The following is a 19,020-nucleotide window of genomic DNA, read 5'->3' as shown; positions in this document are numbered from 1 at the left end:
ATGCCAAGTCTCTGCTGAGCACATCCTGGACTGTTTGGAACTTTCCAGAGAGCACATATACAACCCTCCCCGCTTCTGGTCCTCGACTTCCTCTGGGTCAATGGTCTAATGGACCTTGTCTGACTTCGTCAGACAGCTGGAGGATAAGCCACAATAAATAAGTATTTAATATAATGATAAAATATACTTAAAATTAATTCTACTTTTCTGGATTTATTTCGAACGAAAGGATCACTTATTTTCCCTTATATGTAGTATAGAGAAAATAGAGTTATCGTCAACAAATTAGGGCTCGAGATTTCGACGAATAACCACATGTTAAGACCTCTCCGAGTTCGAAAAACACATTTTTTGGAAAATTCCATCTTAATGTTTGTGACAAAGATAGCTAAAAAATGACTTGAGCCAGACGGTTGAAATTTTGTATACGATCTTAACAACGAATTTGCAGATATCTATCGATTTTATTTCGGGTAAAATCTGTTCAGAGGAAGTCCGCCTGTTCGAATATAAGTTAACACGATAATTACAAAACGAAAAGAGCTTGATAGATAAGATTTGGCAAACGGATTTAACATTTAGAGTGCAGACATCTGTCAAATTTTGAGCAAAATCCAACAACGGGTTAACCATCTGTCGGTCTGTACTTTCAGAAGCACGTAAATGCGATCATTCAAAAATGCAATGACTTAAATATATTAAATTTGATATGGGATTTTGTGACTACAAATGCAGTTTTGTGTCGAATATTTGTTTCAATCGCTTAAGAAAAATGTATCTGAAACACAAATTCGATTTTCGGATACTGTATATTCATACCAAGAATAATCGCCAAATAACTCGCCAAGAATAATACGAATAATATAAATATTCAGTAAAAAAAATACATATTCAGTAAAAATGCTAAATTCACTCCAAAAACTAATATTTCATAACTATTGTACACCAATGCCATGTAAGGCGTTTTTCTGGCATGTGAGAAATTAGAGGATGCGATGAAGTTTCACGAGATCAATCCGGCTGGTTTTCTTTAACGCTCATAACACTTGACTCACACAAAAACGCAAGCGGAAGACAGTTTGATAATAATGTTTGATACATTTCACCCAAATCATGGCTTTGACTAAATTCATCCAATTCATCTCATTTTAATAGCCCCCTCCAATCAATTTTCACGGATCTTCAATTTGTCAATATATTATCTCATTTAATTCCACTACCCCAGCTGGTTATGTCGGAATATGTTCATATTGTTACGAATCTGTGATGCGGCTTCCCAGCATAGTTGGTTCCATAGGAGGTCCCAGAACTTGGCGACCATTTGGCGACGCTGGCGCCAAAATAGATTATACCCGAAACATTGAGAATTTTCCCGATCCGTTCAGTAGGAACCGAGATACGCCTCGAACGTTCCTGCTTGGTTGAGAGGCTTCTAGCCCCGCCTCCTGAGACCTATAAAAGTAAGCAGTCCTACCTAGGGATTGCAATACCGGTATACCGGGATACCGAATACCGGTATTTTGAGCCATTTGTACAATTTTGTAATACCGGTATTCACAAGTTTAAATACCGGTTTTTCGGTATTACTAGAAATTTTTAAAATGGTCCACTATATGTTCAGGAATCGCGAACATAGCAAAATAGTATACATTTTTGTTTTTATGTCTCTCTAACGGGCTAAATTAATTAGCTAATTAATGGCTTAATTAATTGTTTAAATCTAAATTAGCGAAATATGGATTATCCCTGAAAGAAAATATTCTATCCATAACGACTGATGGAGCAACAGTTATGAAAAAAGTTGGCAAGTTGATTGGTGCAAATCAGCAGTTGTGCTATGCTCATGGAATTCAATTAGGAGTAATAGATGTATTATACCAAAAAAATAAAGAAGAATCCAAATACTGGGGATATAGAAACTTCGGATTCCAACTTTGAAGAGAGTAAGAGTGTAAGTGATATTGACAATGAAGATAATGACAACGTAATTGTTGAAGAAGATATTGCTAATGAGGATGAAATATTAACCCATCAAGAATTGCTTCAGACATTCAGAAGAATTCGGTTCAATTATCGAAGATTATAATGTCACTACTGTCGATAGTGAAAAGGAATTGTCTCTTGAACAAAAATTAGAATTAGCGATAAATAAAAATAAAAAAAGAAATTCAACGAACTAAAATACAATACAGAAATCAGCTATATCCAAAACCATCCGACGAGAAATCGATTTATTTGACGATGAGGGATATAGAGGTAAATACTTGAAAAAAGTATATCGCGCATTGCTAACAGTACCACCAGCTAGCGTAGATGCCGAAAGAGCGTTTTCGACAGCTGGTAAATTTTACACAAAATTACTTTTCAGGCTTAATGACAGTACAATTGATGCATTATGTTTTCTTAAGATCACATTTCAAAAATTTGTAATAGTACCACAGACTGAATAGTGATATTTACACTTTTTTTGTGATTTAAATAAATAAGATGTTCCTTTACTTTTTTGTGTTTATATACTGTTATAATTTATAAGTTACAAATTATTGTTTGTGACATTTACACTCTCTAACAAAACTGGCAAATAAAACAAAAAAACACCTGTGTTTTCTTTCTTTTTCTAAAATCTCTAATACCGGTATTAAAACCGGTATCCCGGTATTAAGATTTAAAAAATACCGAATACCGGTATTGAAATTTTGGTCCGGTATTGCAATCCCTAGTCCTACCACCGCCGGAGTAGTCGTGAACCAGTAGTAGTCGGCATCGACGGTGAAGAACTCGTCTTCAGGGATAAGCGGAGCAGCGACGGAGTCAAGCTAGTGCTGAACTAAGCTGTGCGCTATTGTCTGCAGTAGAGTCTTGTTGTATGCTGCACATCTCGGCTGAAGATAATCGTCTTCTATGCTGTAAATAGTTGTCGTCTTTGTGCTGTCCTGTGTGTCTTCGTGTAAATAAACGCCGTTGTTTCTTTTTCTACTGCCGCCTGCTGATTGAGCGTTCTCCACACCATATAACTCCCATTATCGAAACGAACCCCGGAAATTTCGTAACAATATTTACAACACCAATAGTTTTTTTAAGGACGGGGGGGGGGTGATTCTAGGAGCTCTAAAAAGTGATGATTAAATAAAATCTCAAAGTATCAATATTGACAGTTTCAATGCTTTATTTTTGTATTTATAAATTCTAGAAAAGAAGAAAAATTATAAATTTATGTTAATATGCCTATCTCTAAAGGTACTTTACAGTGCCAATGCACTTGCTGGCTTTCTCTCTAAGAAATTACATTATTCATACTTCCAATATTTTATTTGAAATGGATAAAACTGCATATGGCATTAGAACTATTAAAAAATTATCTTTAAAGTTCTATACCATATATTATATATAAATATTCTCCAAGATACGATGTCTTTTTCTGACTTTAAATAGAAATTTTGCTAGTATTTCCTTTCAAATATTTCTAAATAAAAACAAGATAAATATATTCAACTCATTACAACTGAATTTTTACTTAACCTTACTGAATCTTAAGTCCCAAAGTTCTTTAACTTATAAAATGGGGGGGGGATACAAAATAGACATTTGTTAGTATAAATGTTTAAAAAAAATGACAAAACTAAAACATTGTATTATAGAAAATATCTTTTGCAATATGTAGAGTAATATATATTTGTTGTTCAAAATTAAAATTCTATATAAAAAATTTCTTTAAATAGAATATTAAACTGAAGTTAAATTAAGTAAATGAATGTAGACCATTGTTTTAACAATTTAAACAAAAATAAAATATGAACAATGGATCATGTGTTTTAAAAATACTGTAACCCATGCTAGTTAGAATTTTTTTCAAAATTCTCAGTAAGAAAAGAAAAAACACAGAAACAAACAGAATGAAGTTTAAAAAGAAACAGTTTATTCTGAGTAAAACATACAACTTAAAATTCATTTTCTTTATAGCAATGAAATTAATTGTCAACTAATTTCCAATTTAAAAATATTCAAATAAAATTATTTTAAGTATCTTTACATTCTTAAGTCAAAATTATGGAAAAAATTAACAGTTGCACAAAAAATTTAAAGGAATCAAAAATATAGATGGATAACAAACCAAAGGCTTAATTCATTCACTTCTACAACAATTAATATTTTATCTGTGCCATGTCTAATAAAGTGCTTCCATCAATATAATTAAAATTCTAAAACACTGTATATAACTTTAAAATACTGTTTTCACATCACAGCTGCGAAAATAGTTTGTAATGTTCAAAAAATAAATTACACTAAGCATGAATACGTCAACTAAAGGTGATGACAGACAGAAAAAAAAAATCATGTATGAATTCTCAGAATAGAACAAAAATGGTTCACAATCTTTAATTGACATGTATTTTAAAACACTGCTCTTGTTAGGGATCACAGAAATTAAGAGCAACTCCAAAATGACTAAGTCATAAGATTAAAAATCTGTCATTTCACAGTTGCTCTGTATGCAGAAGCGTTTATACAATTTGACAACAATTACAAGTGTTTTATTAAATTATTCATTTGTGAAAGACCTAGCGATTAGCATTTCATTGAAACAGTTTAGTTATATATTATTGATCTTTCAAATCTAGAAAAAGCAATAAGTCTTTCTGCTTAAAACATTTACATCAGATATTATTCAAATTCATAAAAGCCTGATTTAAAACTTCAGTAAAAATAAACACTGTTATCTAAAATAAAAGCTAGCCATTGCCATAAGACATCAACTTGATTGCATCAGTTTAAGCAATGGCAACTGTTTTGTACACTTAGAGAAATAAAATAGCCAGGGAGAAGGTATAATTTAAAGCTAAATTACACCTTCATCATATTTTAAACGCATGCATGGAGTAATTCCAGAAGCACTTGCATTTGGGAAATTGAACAATTATTTGAAAAAAAACATTTGAAAATATAAGGAACCGATTGAAATCGAGATACTGAAACCAATTGACAAAAATGAATTCAAATATCTGAAAAATTATATCCACTCTACATCCAAGGTATTATTATATCCAAGGAAAAATTATATCCAAGGTATCCACTCTAATTGTGCTCAATAGTTAAATTCTGAACTGTTAAAGATAAACATATTTCAAGCTAGAAAAATGTTTTAATTGAAATATAGATTTATATTTGATGTTTGAGGCAATAAATAGACTGCTAAAAAATTACCAAATAAAAACTTTTATATAGTTTCTGGATCATATCAGTCATATTTAATATAATATACTAAATGGCCTAATGCTATAAAAAAATCCTTCTGTGAATAAAACAGTTATAAAACATCAAATTTCCTTATTTCGATAACTAAACACCCAGAAGAAAAGAAAATATTTCATTTACAAACCTTCCTTGAAACGGCCACTGGTCAAAAATAGTTAAAACCAATGATATTCAAAGCTTCAAAATTTGGTTGATTTTGCATGAATAGAACTTTTACATTTTAAAATATCAGTGCACTACAAATACTTTTACTTGTTAATTAAAAAACCAGAGGCTATACACAAATTTTGATATTTTATTTCATTAGTATCATATTTATTGTCTCAAAGAATATAATCTACTATTCTTTAGACAATTCAGAATATTTTTCAAATTAGAAGCATATACCTTCCTATAATGATTTAGAAATTATTTATTGGGGCACCATTAAAGTGGACTCAATTTATATTACACGTATTTTTTTTTAAAAAAATCACACAATCAAGCCAACACAATTTTTAAAAAGAAAAGAAACAGCTTGATTATACTTCTGCGCTTGTTTGTGAAATTCATGTCGATACTTGATATACGAAAACAATATTGAAACATTAAAAAGTAGTACATTTTAAAATCATCAAGCTCAGCAAGTTTTAAAGCACCTATGCTTAAATACTTTACATTCAACAATTATCATGCTGATATAACTTGATAGACATACAGAATATACACATCAGAAAATTCAGTTTATGATGATAAATTTTCACAACATTAATAGCCAATAATCATCAAACCTATTCAGCCCTTAAAAAAGAGAGGCTAAGGTTTCATTATGTCTTAAATAAATTTAAAATTTTTAATGTAATGAAACTGATTCACAAGTCAAATTCTAAACAGAAATAGAAAATTATTCCATAATAAATAATCTTTAGCTATATAGCACATTTCACAGTCAAAAAAAGTTGTGTATATACTACAATTATTAAGATAAAAGTACGACTATAAAAGATAATCAAATCTTGAAAAATAAATATAGCCAATTCTCATTTAGTTTTAACCTAACAGCAGAGAACTCCAAGTACTGTAAGTCAAGGAAGGACATATAAGGGGATACAAGAATGTTCAAGATCACAGGGTCCTTCTCTTTCATTTTAAGAGAATCTAACTCATAACTACATAATTTCTCAATGACTATTTCATCATAATAATTGAGGTATTTCATATGCTATAATGAAAAAACTTGTCATTGATTGTTTTTCCATTAAAAAATCTTGCATTGATTGACTTCATTAAAAAACATTAATAAGGAATATTTGTTTCATCCTCTTTTGAAATATTTCATGTTAGAATTATTCAAGAATTCTATAAGAATATTATGCCGTAGCATTTAGCATTTTGTCTATAAAATAAATCATTATTTATAGACAAAAAAATAAAAAAAAAATAGAGAGAAAATAATTTTTTTTTTCCTAATCTTAATATTTTTAAGCATTTACTTCTTCCTTCTGTTATTATCCGGAATAGTCACCACAAAAAATTTCTTCCTCCACCCTTGCAAAAGCAAATCAATTGTGATAAAAAAAATCACTCAAAATTGAAGAAAACATAAATACAATAAATATCAGAACTCAAACAAAAACCAGAAAAAAAATTTTGAAATGAGAAAAAAAGACGAAAAAAATAGGGGTGGGGGATAACATGGACAATATTGTATCCATTTTACCCAGAATACTAATAGAAAGGTCGCAAAAATAAAATAACAAATAAAAATATAGAAAATATTTTTTAATAAGAAAATGAATATATTAAAAAATATTTCAAATTTACACCCCCCCCCCCTTTTTTTAATAAATATCAATCGTAACATACTACCAGCTTTTTTTAAAATTATAATTTTTTAAAAAATCTTTTTCAGTGCACACATCTAAATAAAAATTTTATACCAATTTCATATTTTATGAAAATATACAAATATAATTATAATTAATTTTATCTAATTTATACATTTTTATTGAATTTTGAGAAAATTTTTAAAATATTCTAACAGTTTTCAAAAAATTTAGAACAACTAATTTTTTTCACCGTAAATTCACCGGTATGGTAAGTTTCCCTAAACTTTATATGCTTGTAAGAAGATGATTTTTTTTTTCAGACTGAATGCACAATCCTAAGTCATTTGTTTTATTTCCACTTTCTTCAGTCTCTTTGCCTTGATAAAATCAAAGCACATATTTTTTCATTTTTCATCTCATTCAGATTTTATTGCATTCTTCTAAACTACAAAAAACGAAATATGGATAATTTCTTACTAGAAATAAAGCAAGATAGAAATAAAGCAAGTATAATTAAAAATTATGGATTCACCTTGCCACAAATTTATTATCTTACAAGTCATATTAACCATTAATTACTACAATACAATTCATTTTAATTTCAGAGAAAAGCCGAAAAACGTTCCATTCAATAATTGCAAAAAGATCAATTTTGATGCTCAATTTAATTCAGGAGAAATTTAATTTAATTTTAGAATGATTTAAAATAAATGAAAATAAGACTGATAGATCTACACAGCATTTTTTTTTTTTTTCACAAGAAAAGATTTTTATCGATTGAAACTTATTTCAACATAAAAGTAAATTAAAAGAGAAAGAAAGAGAGGGAAAAAAGAAAATTTGGAGATATTTTCACTGACAACTGTAATAAAATTTTATACAAATGCAAATAAAATTTCTGAAAATTTAATTAATATACATATACCTATTTTTAGATTTATATAAAAATTGCATTTATATTTTAATTCATATCATTTCATGTGTCAGGTTTTAGAAGTAAAATAAAAAAGAAATACTAAATACAATCAAGTAATCCTTTACAACTTTCACATATACATTTTATCAAATGCATAATGCAACCACTTAAAGCAATTCAGTTCTTTTAGCGTAATCCATGCTAACTTTCCAATTAATGAATTGCACATATCCATTGCATTATTATATTTAATGAAGTTGTATGGCATAATTCATCCTCTTAAAAACTAATCTAATAACATAGGATTAATTTGAAAAATAACTTTTTCCCCTCTTAACAAAAATAAACCATCTCAACCAAAATAATTGAGCAGAGTTTACAACTGTATAACCCTTCAAAATGAAATAACTTAAAAATTGTCAACAATTCCTCACACGAGAAATATTGTGCAATAAAATAAAATTAACCTCGTCATCATAAAAAATAACAAAGTTCAAATCTAGATGCTTTTGATTGAGCAACAGCTGCTTTCAGTTCATTGTTTAAAAAAAAAGAAAAAAATAATAAAGAATGGAAATCACAAATGAAAGCGCATTTCTTTACGCTCGTTACATACATACAAGTTTACATCAACTGTTATTTAATGCTTGTGCAGTCTCCATCTTCTTTTAAAAATCTATCAATATGAGGTTCCAATGATTAAAAAAATTGCTGGTCTTTTCATGATACTACCATCTATCTCCGTGATTGGAATTGTATGAATTATCAGAGTTGGTCCTATTCAACCTGTGATCCAAATTATGAGGCTGATTGGGATGGGGCATATGATCTTTTGGAGGAAAAGGTCTGTTTTGCCAGGATGGATTGAAATTCCTTGGACCATGAGGTACATGATGTCTTTCAACTTGCATATTTCTATGACCTGGATGTAGAGGATGTGATGGCAAGCTCCTTGAAAGTTGAGGATTCAGATGCCTATCAACTTGAAAACCTTGCCTACCTGCAGGCCAAGGTGGCTCCTGCACATGATGAAAGGCATTTTTATTTGGTGGGAAATTTTTTGGTGGGGATGAACTGAATAATTTTGGTGGACTATGAGCATGCAGATCATTCTGTTTGCCACCCCTTGGAAAAGGTGGTGTGGCAGATGGATGCTTGTTAATGAATGGAGGTGGATAGTTAATAGGTGGTTGTGGCATTGGAGTAGCGTTGAAACCAGGGGGTGGTTTAGGGATGATATTTCGAGCTTGGAAACCAGGAGGAACCAACCGGTGAGCAGGTATTCCCATTTGGGCTAACTTTTGTACCTCAAATAAATCGTTTCTAGAAGGCATTCCTTGTTGTTGCATTCCTTGAAATGGCATTGTATGGTAATCATTTTTTGCTCTTGAATTTCGTCTATCATTGCTACCTTTCCTCTCAGTGTTTGCTTTGTCTGAAAAATAAATTTTCCGATTACATTTTATTTAATAAAAAATTCCTGATTAAAATCCTTTAATAAATAAAATTCTGGTTGTGTATTTTTATCTTAAGTAACCTTACATTTTATTGAATTATTGAATATTTCATAGCAGATTTAATTTGACAGCAAAAAAAGATTATTATAAATACAAAAATTACCAAATTATAACATGAAGTTTAAAAAATAAACAAATATCTTTCTATAATGAAGCTGAAAACTACTATAATTCTATTAAGGTATTTCAAACGTTGGTTGTCAAACAGTTTATAGTAGGTCATAAGTTGCAATTATATGATGTGGGCTTAAAATGTCCATCATGCCATATAATGGAAATATTTTTTATAAAATTATATTTAATAATAAATGCATCAAAGTTTCTTCATGTTTTTTTTTTAAAAAACATTTGCCTCTAGAAAAATTCATTGCATCGAGGATGAAATAAATCACCATTGAGCAAGTTTGATGCCTATGGTCTGATTTATAAAAAAGGGAGAAATACTATTCTAAAAACTGAGCAAGATGTATATATGCTCAGATAAAGAAAGAACACCAGAATATGAAAAAAAAATCAAAATTAATAATAATATTAAAACATTTCAACAGTACAAAAGGAAACAGATTCTAATAATTTTGAGAAATACGAAATACTCAAAAATAAGTTCATGCTAAGTAAAAGAGACACAATTCTGTTTTATTATGATAAAAAGGTTTAAACAAAACCTACCATAAGCCCGATTTTGATCTCTCTCCCTTGACTTCTTATGTTTTTTCCTTGGACAGTTTTTAATTAAATGTCCAGGCTTTCTACAATATGAACATATTTTTTCATGAGGGCAATTCCGTGCAATGTGACCAATTTTTCCACAGTTGCCACATCCTCTATCCTGAGGTGGTTCAACACCCGAATTCAAAAACTGTCTGTTGAACAAATAAGCCTATAAAAGAGGAAAAAAAAAAAGTAAAAGTAAATTACTTTATCAAAATTTCATTGCCGAGGACTATTTGACAGAAATAAATTCTCATTTTTAATTGAGTATTAATTATAAAGTTGTTAAAAATTTGTAATTAGAATTAAAAAATATAAATCAAAGCTAGCCACCTTTGGCAATCTGCTTACTCATCAAAATTATTGACTATTTAGGCTATTAAACAATTAATATGAAAGGAATTTTTAAAAATTTCAGTTTATTTGATACAAGTTAAAATTATGAATTTAAAGAATGAAATTTATGAAGTTAAAACTATGAAATAAAAGTGGAAATAAATTTGGAATTTATGCCCCCCAAAAAAAAATTTTTTTTAACCTTATTGTTAACATTGGTAAAAGCAAGAGACTGAATATTTTGATGGATGAATTTTAATTTCATAACATTAACAGAATCATAACATTGTAAATTAAACTTGAAAAATTCATTCAAAGTAAAAAAAAAAAATTATACACTACTTAGAAATGAAATTGATATCATTAAAGAGGTAATTTTTTGAGTTTTAAGATAATACAAAGACTTCTCATGTGAGATCAATAGTTTTGGAAGATATAGACATCTGTTTCCATAGGTAAGTAATGGCAAATAGCCATCTAATGGCAGTTAAGAATATTTTCACCCTCAATTAAACTTTCTGTTTAACAACTATTTCTTTTACATTTTTTGATTAAATTAAATGTTTGACACAGAGAACAGCATATATATAATAATTTCATTTAATTTACTAAGTGCTGAATTAAGCATTGTTGTAAAAAAACAGCCCGATACATTTGTATATCATTATGTTTACATTTTACTGTCGCCATTCCATAATAAGAGCGATTTCTGTGCCATGTACATCAGCATTTTATATACACTGATATTCAAGAGAAAAAATAAATAAGCATACTAACTTGTCCATATTTCAACTTTTCAATAGGAATGGGACAGCCAAAGCGTTCACGAGCTTTCATAAAGGCTTTTAAAATATATGAATTCACTGAAAACGAAAAAAAAAAAAAATTTAAATCCTTATTTTCCAAAATGCACTTGTAAAAAAAATGTGTTATGTATAATAATTTAACAATTACTGAAAATGAAATCAAGCCAAGTTTAAAAAATATACTTTCCAATAGTTCTAAAATTTATAAAACACATTAAAAAAAAAACTATTTTTTCATAATTTGAATATGTTATAAAAATAAGTTTTTACAATTAAAAATACTTAAAGAATGTCATTTCATTTGGAATTTGATTCATTCTTATTCACTTCAACATTAAATTAAAAAAAAAAAAAAAAAAAACTTCTAATAGGCTTTGAATGGCATAACAACTGTTCTGAATTCCCAACACAACAATATTTCTTTCATTAACTCCAATAAAAATAGGAATCCAGGTTTGCAAAATAAGTTATGCTTACTTTGTTCACTATTATGAGGATACAGTGTACTCTTAATAGGGTTTTTCAAATAGCTGTAAGGATTTAGAAAATTAATTCTTCAAAGCAAAAAATATGAGTGAACAAAAATGAAACAAGCATTTCAAGTTATAGAAAGAGAATCCTACAAATTCAGATTTACTAATAAGGACTTTGTAGCTAATCATATTGGTATGATAAGAAAGACAATTTTATTATTACTAAGAATGCTAAATTGTTTTACTTTTGATGTTGCATCTTAACATAAAATAAAATTTATTGATCTTGAAAAAGGCTTTTTTTTAAAAAAATATAATGAACACATTGTGAAAGCAATCAAATAAAAATAGGGAAAAAGAAAAGAAAAGAAAGAAAGAAAAAGAAAAGAAATGACAATTGTCGAGTTTTAAAATAAATAACATGGTTGTAATTATAAAAATAATCAATAAATTGATTCTGTGACTTATTCCTATAGACTTCAATAAAACAATTAACACTCTAAAATTAATTATAAATACAGTTCATATGTAATTTACTGAGCTATTTAATTAAGAATTATATTCATGTTCTATATATCTTCTAATAAACACTACTATGTAAGCAAATTAAGTAATAATTATAATGTAAAATAAATTATTCTCCTTCTTTCTGAAACCTATCTTTTAAAAAATACTTTCACTCTTTTAACAGTTAAAAATTAGCATTATTAACTCATTGAAAAGAAATACTCACATCAAATTGTACTTATTTGTTTACTTTTGAAAAATGAAATCAAGAAAAAAAAGAATCCATCAGCTGCAGTAAATACTACCAAATATCGTAACAGTAATTTTTTGGAAGACACAAAAAAGAAATAACATACATAACTAATATTGTAAATGAGACTGAAACACTATTATAAAATAGACCAATACTATTATATTATTCAAATAAAGTAATTATTTTCAAATAATCTGAAGCAAGATTTGATCATACATCCTTCTGTTAATGTGTTATTTTTACAGTTTTTCATATGACAAACTAAAAAGATTTTAATTCATTTGAATTTCTAAACAAATATAATTAATATTAGCTGCCTATATCCTTAGGAGCATTTATAATAAAAACTGATTAAGAATTTCATCAAAGGTTCAGAAAAAAATATACAGGGTGTTTATAAAGTCCCGGACCCATTTTGATGTTTAATAACTCATAAAATAATAAAGATATAAACACACTTATGACATTTATTGATGAAATAACTCATATATTTTCCTTTTCAGGTTTGAATATTTTTACTTTTGTAAATATCGTCTGCGTGTGTGGTTAATTTCAGATAATTTCATTTTCCAGTCTAAATATCTGTACTTTTCTAAATATTGTCTGCTTATTAATTGCATTTTTCTCTTTTGTTTTTGTCAACTATTGCAATGTTATGTTTACTTTTGATGTGTTTGTTCTATGTAGTATTTTTGTATGTGATGTTTTATTCTAGCGGATATTAAGGAGAATGCATACACCACAAGAGAAAGCACAGATTTTATGGTGGTTCATAGAAATGAAATCGATAGTGCAAGCACAGAGAAATTTCAGAAGAATTTACCAAAAAGATCCTCCATCCAAAAACAGCACCTTGCGGTGGAAAAAGAATTTTCTAGAAATTGGAAGTATCGAAGATAAGAAACGTTCCAGACGTCCTTGCACAAGTGATTTTGATGTTGAGCGTGTCAGAGAGACATTTTTACACAATCCTAGAATATCTGTGAGATCAGCGGCAACAGAATTGGATATGCCAATTTCGACGGTGTACAAGGTTATTAAGAAAAAATTAAGACTGCATGCATACAAAGTTCAAATTGTTCAAGTTTTGGAACCGAACGATAGACCTAGGAGGATGGCCTTTGCAACAGATATGCTAAGGAGGATAGAAGATGCTGCTGATTTTCTGAAGAGCATAATGTTCTCCGATGAAGCATCCTTTCATGTTTCTGGCATTGTTAATCGTCATAAAGTGCGCAAATGGCTCTGTGTATGCCGACATGCTTGTCGCTACCTGGCGTGAAATTGACTATCGACTTGATATTCTCCGTGCGACGAAGGGGGCACACGTGGAAGTTCATTGACAAGGGTCATGAAACTTTTTGAGTCTATTTAACCATTTATGTTATTAATTTAAATCTATCTTTATTATTTTATGAGTTATTAAACATCAAAATGGGTCCGAGACTTTATAAACACCCTGTATATTAAGAGTACTTAACCCCTCCCTTCTTAAGCTTTTAGTTATGGGGACACTAAATATTCCAGTTTTAAATAAAATAATAATTTTAATTTTAAAACTAGTAATATGGGAAAGCTTACTTTTTCTACTTAAACCTGCCCCTAGATTATGGTCCAAATCAAAAGGATCTGCAAATAAATAATCAATATAACATTTAAACAATTAAAATAATCATAATGTAAAGCAAATCAAAAACAAATTATTATGTTATCAAATTTTCCCCCCAAAAAAAAGAAAAAAAAATTCAAACATTTTGAAAATTTGCAGAAATAACATGAAGATATATTTTATGCAAATGTACTGGAAGTGTTCAATGAGTTTGATCTAAGAAGCTTTCAAGTGAGAAAAATTAGCCTTCCCCCAAAAAAAGTCACTTTTAAAAAAAATTTAATCATACTTCTGAAATATTAATACTCTATTTATAGATGTTTAAGAAAATGAGCATACCAATAAAAAAGATTTACTTTCAAATTGAAAAGGCTGATTCCAATAGACAGAAGTTAAACAATTTTAGAATGAGTGTCATTTCCTTAGAATGTCGTTACATTTGATATACGTTCTTAATAAACCTCAGGCATTAGATATGTTGTAAATACATTAATACATCTGCACTGATAGCATTAAATAATGTATTACAAATGTTTATTCAGATGCCATTCAAATCTTGTAAATAGTTAATATAATTTATCATTCAACCAGGCATTCCCGGAACTGCATTAAATCTGAAAATTAAATACGAGAACAAAATTCTGTAATTATTAATTATTCATATGATTTTACAATTATTCTTGAGTAAAATTTCCCATCTTTTATTGTTCTTAGCAATTCAGATTACAAAATGTGATAATAAAATCCCAAATCATTTCTAGAAGACCTGCTTTACAGGTAGAAGCAAAATGAATTCCAAAGTTGGTTTAGCTTTTATTGTATACAAGGATAACCAAGGGATCTACGTTCAACAATTTTATTTTTATGATAAATGCACTATTCTTCAAGTAGAATTACCGAGTCTTAATATTGCAATTAATCAGTTTCAAGAAAATGAAGACATTTTGTCAAATTATTTAACCTATTCTGATACTCTTTCTTTTACACTACAAAACATTAACAGCAAAGAAAAGTTAGTGGCTGAAACTAAAAATCTTTTTGATTCTTAAAAATAATTTGATGATTTTTTTCCCCCTATAAGATAATATTGCTGTAATCAGAAATAATTTTTTTGTCATAAAAAATAATATCCAAATTAATATAGATATCAGAACTCCCAAATTTCATTGAAAAAGGAATCCATTATCAAAAGCTCCTTGGCCATAGGGAAGTGTAATATGGTTCTTCATTGAAAATCACACACAATCCTATAAAAGACCTGCATGAACATCATACTTTTTCATTCTGTTAAAATAACTTCCTACGCATGGTGGTTTTGACAAAGCAAAATTCAAGACAAGGAACATCCCATCTCCCTCCCTCCAATGTCAACATGCACAAGATTGCCAGAGAATTCCTCAACAAAAACTGGGTACTTCAGCAAAAGATTGGCTAGTCAATCTGATTTCACTTTTTAATGAAAAATAATCTTTCTTATTATTTGCTCACACTCGCAAATAAAAATAATGCTACGTTTAAGCTGTAGTTTAAAACATTTATGCATCTAATGTAAAACTGTATCACACAGTATTATTGATATATTTGCTTTATTATTTTTGTTTTTTCTATCCCTTGGGTTTTTTTTTTTTTATTATTATTAATTTTCTTTTACTTATGCAGAAAGAAGTACTTCCACAGGATAAGCCCAATGTGAGTCATGTTCTGTTAAAAATATACATAATTCATAAAATAGTACACTCGACATTGAAATGAAATATTTTTTAAATATTTTGCCATAGATATCACATTTTCAATCATGGTTTTAAAAATTAATTAAAAATACTCAATATTTAATACTAAAAAATTATAGTGCATTTTATTATGATAAGATCTTTTGAAGTAACATCAGATTATAGATGCAAAATATAAAAACATACGAAAAAATAAATATTTACAATTAGTATTTTAAAATACTTCATAAAAATTGTGAATTAATGCTCCAAAGCCTTATAAAAAATCTTGAAAAGCAGATCAGTTTAAATATTAACATTTCATAATATATATTCATAAATAGTGTCTCTTAAAAAAAAATCTTGTTTTGAGCAAACTATGCATATTTTTAGTTTAAATCCTTTATTTTACCATAAATAATTTGATATTTTATTTCTGCCATCAGAAAAAAAAAAAAAAAAAAACCCTAAAGATTGGACATTCAAAAATTTACATCACCCCTCGGAAATATAAGCAGTCTTGTAGCTATGATAGCAGAAATGAAACTTGGAGGGATAAAACTCTTTCTAGAAAAATATCTTATTCCAGATGACAGTATAAATTATAATAGCCACTTCAAATTGAGCACATGTTTCTGTTTATTTTTGAGAAAAATCTAATGATTCGCAAACACCTGTCCAACCACAATCTGACTTCAGATAGAGAAATACTTATGAATGGGACTGGTCTTCTAATAAAAATAGATTAGTAATGCCATCTAAAAAAATAATTTTGTTAAAAAAAAAAACCAACACAATGATTCGGTGGTCAGTACTGATGAGATTATAGCACAAATACACATACAAGTCGTTTGTCCCAAAGAAGCTCAAGTTGAAACTTTGGATTTCATTTTGTCTTTTTGTGTATGTGCGTTTATGTAGATATATTAATCTCTTTCTCTCTCTGTGTGAATGTATGTTTAATGCTTTATTATAAATAGATAAATATGATTTTGCATAAGTTTTTAAAAAAATTTCCTATTTACTTATGAATTTATTGCAGAATGAGAATATAAGGAATGATTTATTTTATTAGTTGAGTCATAAGTCTTCATCTGCAGTAATAATAAAACAAATTGTAGAAGTACAAATTCATATAAAATGATATTCTAATAAAATATTCATTTTTAATGGTTGTCACTAAACTACAAGCCAAAGTTTATAATTGATTTCCTAATATGGCAAATAAAATAATGAATTTATAACACACATTTTCTTAAAACTCATTTTTGTTGCATTTCACCACAGAAAACATCCAATACAGTTGATCACTTAAAGATCATTTTAAAGTCATCATTAGTATTTACTTTTTTTAAAAATCAATGTAATTTAAAAATATAGAAATGCATTTTGTTTTTCATTATTCAGTACATACCAAAAAGTATTTAAAACAATTCTAGCAATTTCACATACTTAACACAATTTTATTAGAATACACCAAAAAGAGAAAATATTAATATAATAAACTTTCATTGAGAAATGCTTACTCTGAAATAATTTAATGATAATTTAAACATAAATTTGTAACAATTGCAATTTCAACAATTTCAACCATTGTAACATGTTTCTGCCTACTATAATCTAAAAGTCCACATACCTTCTATGGCCAATTGATCAGTATTCCATAATTTTTTAAAACGTAAAAGAGGTTTCTTCTGTCTGATTGATATGACATACTCTTTCCAGTTAAAATCACAAGTGTAAAAAGATAATAAACCAAGCCATAATTCTCCAACACTTTCTTTATTTTTTCCATAATCCGGCCAAACATCGGTCTGTAAAGCAGAGAAAAAAATTATTAAATTATATTAATTAATTTTGTGTGTATATGTGTATGAAATGCAAAATGAATAACAGCTTCATTGGATTGTTTAAGAATTAAAATTTAAAAAGAGGACATTAAAAAAGGGAAGAAACATTTGAATGTAAATATGCTTTCTTTTGTACATAAATATTATTCATTTTAACAGACAAATTTATATGCTTGAGTAAATAATATTTTTTGTAAAAATATGTTTGTACAATGAGATGGGACTATAGATACAAAATTATAAAATTATTGAACACAGATACAAATACATACAAATTATTCTTTTCTGAGATTGACAGTGAATCTAATTAACACAGAAATTATGCTTATTCGACAAAAGAATATTTGACCTTTTTATTGCTGCTTTTTATTTATTTTATGTGATATTGCACAAATAATCAACAATATTGTTTCATCAAACTCCTATTCATTTTTCAATTTATTTTTATTCTAGTTTGTTTCAATGAAAACAAATATTTAAGAGTTAACCTTTTCAACTGACTTTCGCATGATTACAATTTTAAATCCTGTAAAAATGATTCTTTCTATGATAACCCATGTAAAAGTAGGATTCATTTACCCAGTAGGGAATTAAGTCTTATCTTTGGACCACATGTGCCCTATTACGGGACAGAAAGGATTGAGCTTTTGGAATTTATGAAGTGAATGAAAGCACTGTTTCCAATCATTATACTCATAAAGTAAGTTTTTTCTTTTAAATCCAAAAGGAAAAATCATGAATCTTAACACATAATATTCTATTTTAACATTTAGCATTTCGTTTAAAGTATATATAATTTTTTGTTTGTTAGTTATTCATGATCATGCAATTAGAAAATTAGTAATTCTGATCACACTACAGGTCTGTCTATAATGTCTGAACAGAAAACTGTATATATGTGTTTTAAGCCTAGCGTATGCATGTAAACCACTGTTGCTGTATTGCTGCCGGTAGAGTGCTAAAAGTTCATATGCAAGTTATACTGATGCAAAAGATACGATGATCAAGATTTTCTAATGAAGAAACTAAAGTAATGTGATACAAATATGACTTACAAAATAATAATGCGACAAAAATTTTAAAAAATGTAAAAATGTTTAGATAATAGGTATAAATAAAGAATTTTATTCAGAAAATAACAATCATCAACACTCTTCTTCAGGAGAATGATGATTATCCAAATAAGCTTGCTTTAACATAATGAGAAAAAAAACATAAAGCAATATATAGTTGGTACAACTTTATATTGCTTTGTATATATCAAGGTATTGT

General features: G+C 28.1%; 1 protein-coding gene across 1 annotated transcript in view; it reads right to left on the bottom strand.

Annotated features, from left to right (window-relative positions):
* Window positions 1-7,893: 7,893 nt before the first annotated feature.
* The window catches only part of LOC129965716 (terminal uridylyltransferase 4-like), a 49,613-nt gene continuing 38,486 nt past the window's right edge, over window positions 7,894-19,020 (bottom strand). The window contains exons 22-26 of the mRNA XM_056079835.1: window positions 17,535-17,712; window positions 14,162-14,209; window positions 11,319-11,404; window positions 10,164-10,374; window positions 7,894-9,412 (exon numbers count right to left, since the gene is read on the bottom strand). Coding sequence (XP_055935810.1) covers window positions 8,706-9,412; window positions 10,164-10,374; window positions 11,319-11,404; window positions 14,162-14,209; window positions 17,535-17,712 — 1,230 coding nt within the window. The 3' untranslated portion in view covers window positions 7,894-8,705. The remainder of the gene's footprint in view (window positions 9,413-10,163; window positions 10,375-11,318; window positions 11,405-14,161; window positions 14,210-17,534; window positions 17,713-19,020) is intronic.

Source organism: Argiope bruennichi, chromosome 4 (assembly GCF_947563725.1).
Source record: "Argiope bruennichi chromosome 4, qqArgBrue1.1, whole genome shotgun sequence".
NCBI lineage: Eukaryota > Metazoa > Arthropoda > Arachnida > Araneae > Araneidae > Argiope > Argiope bruennichi.
The sequence above is the reverse complement of the archived record's forward strand: the minus strand, read 5'-3'. Positions and strand labels throughout refer to the sequence as shown.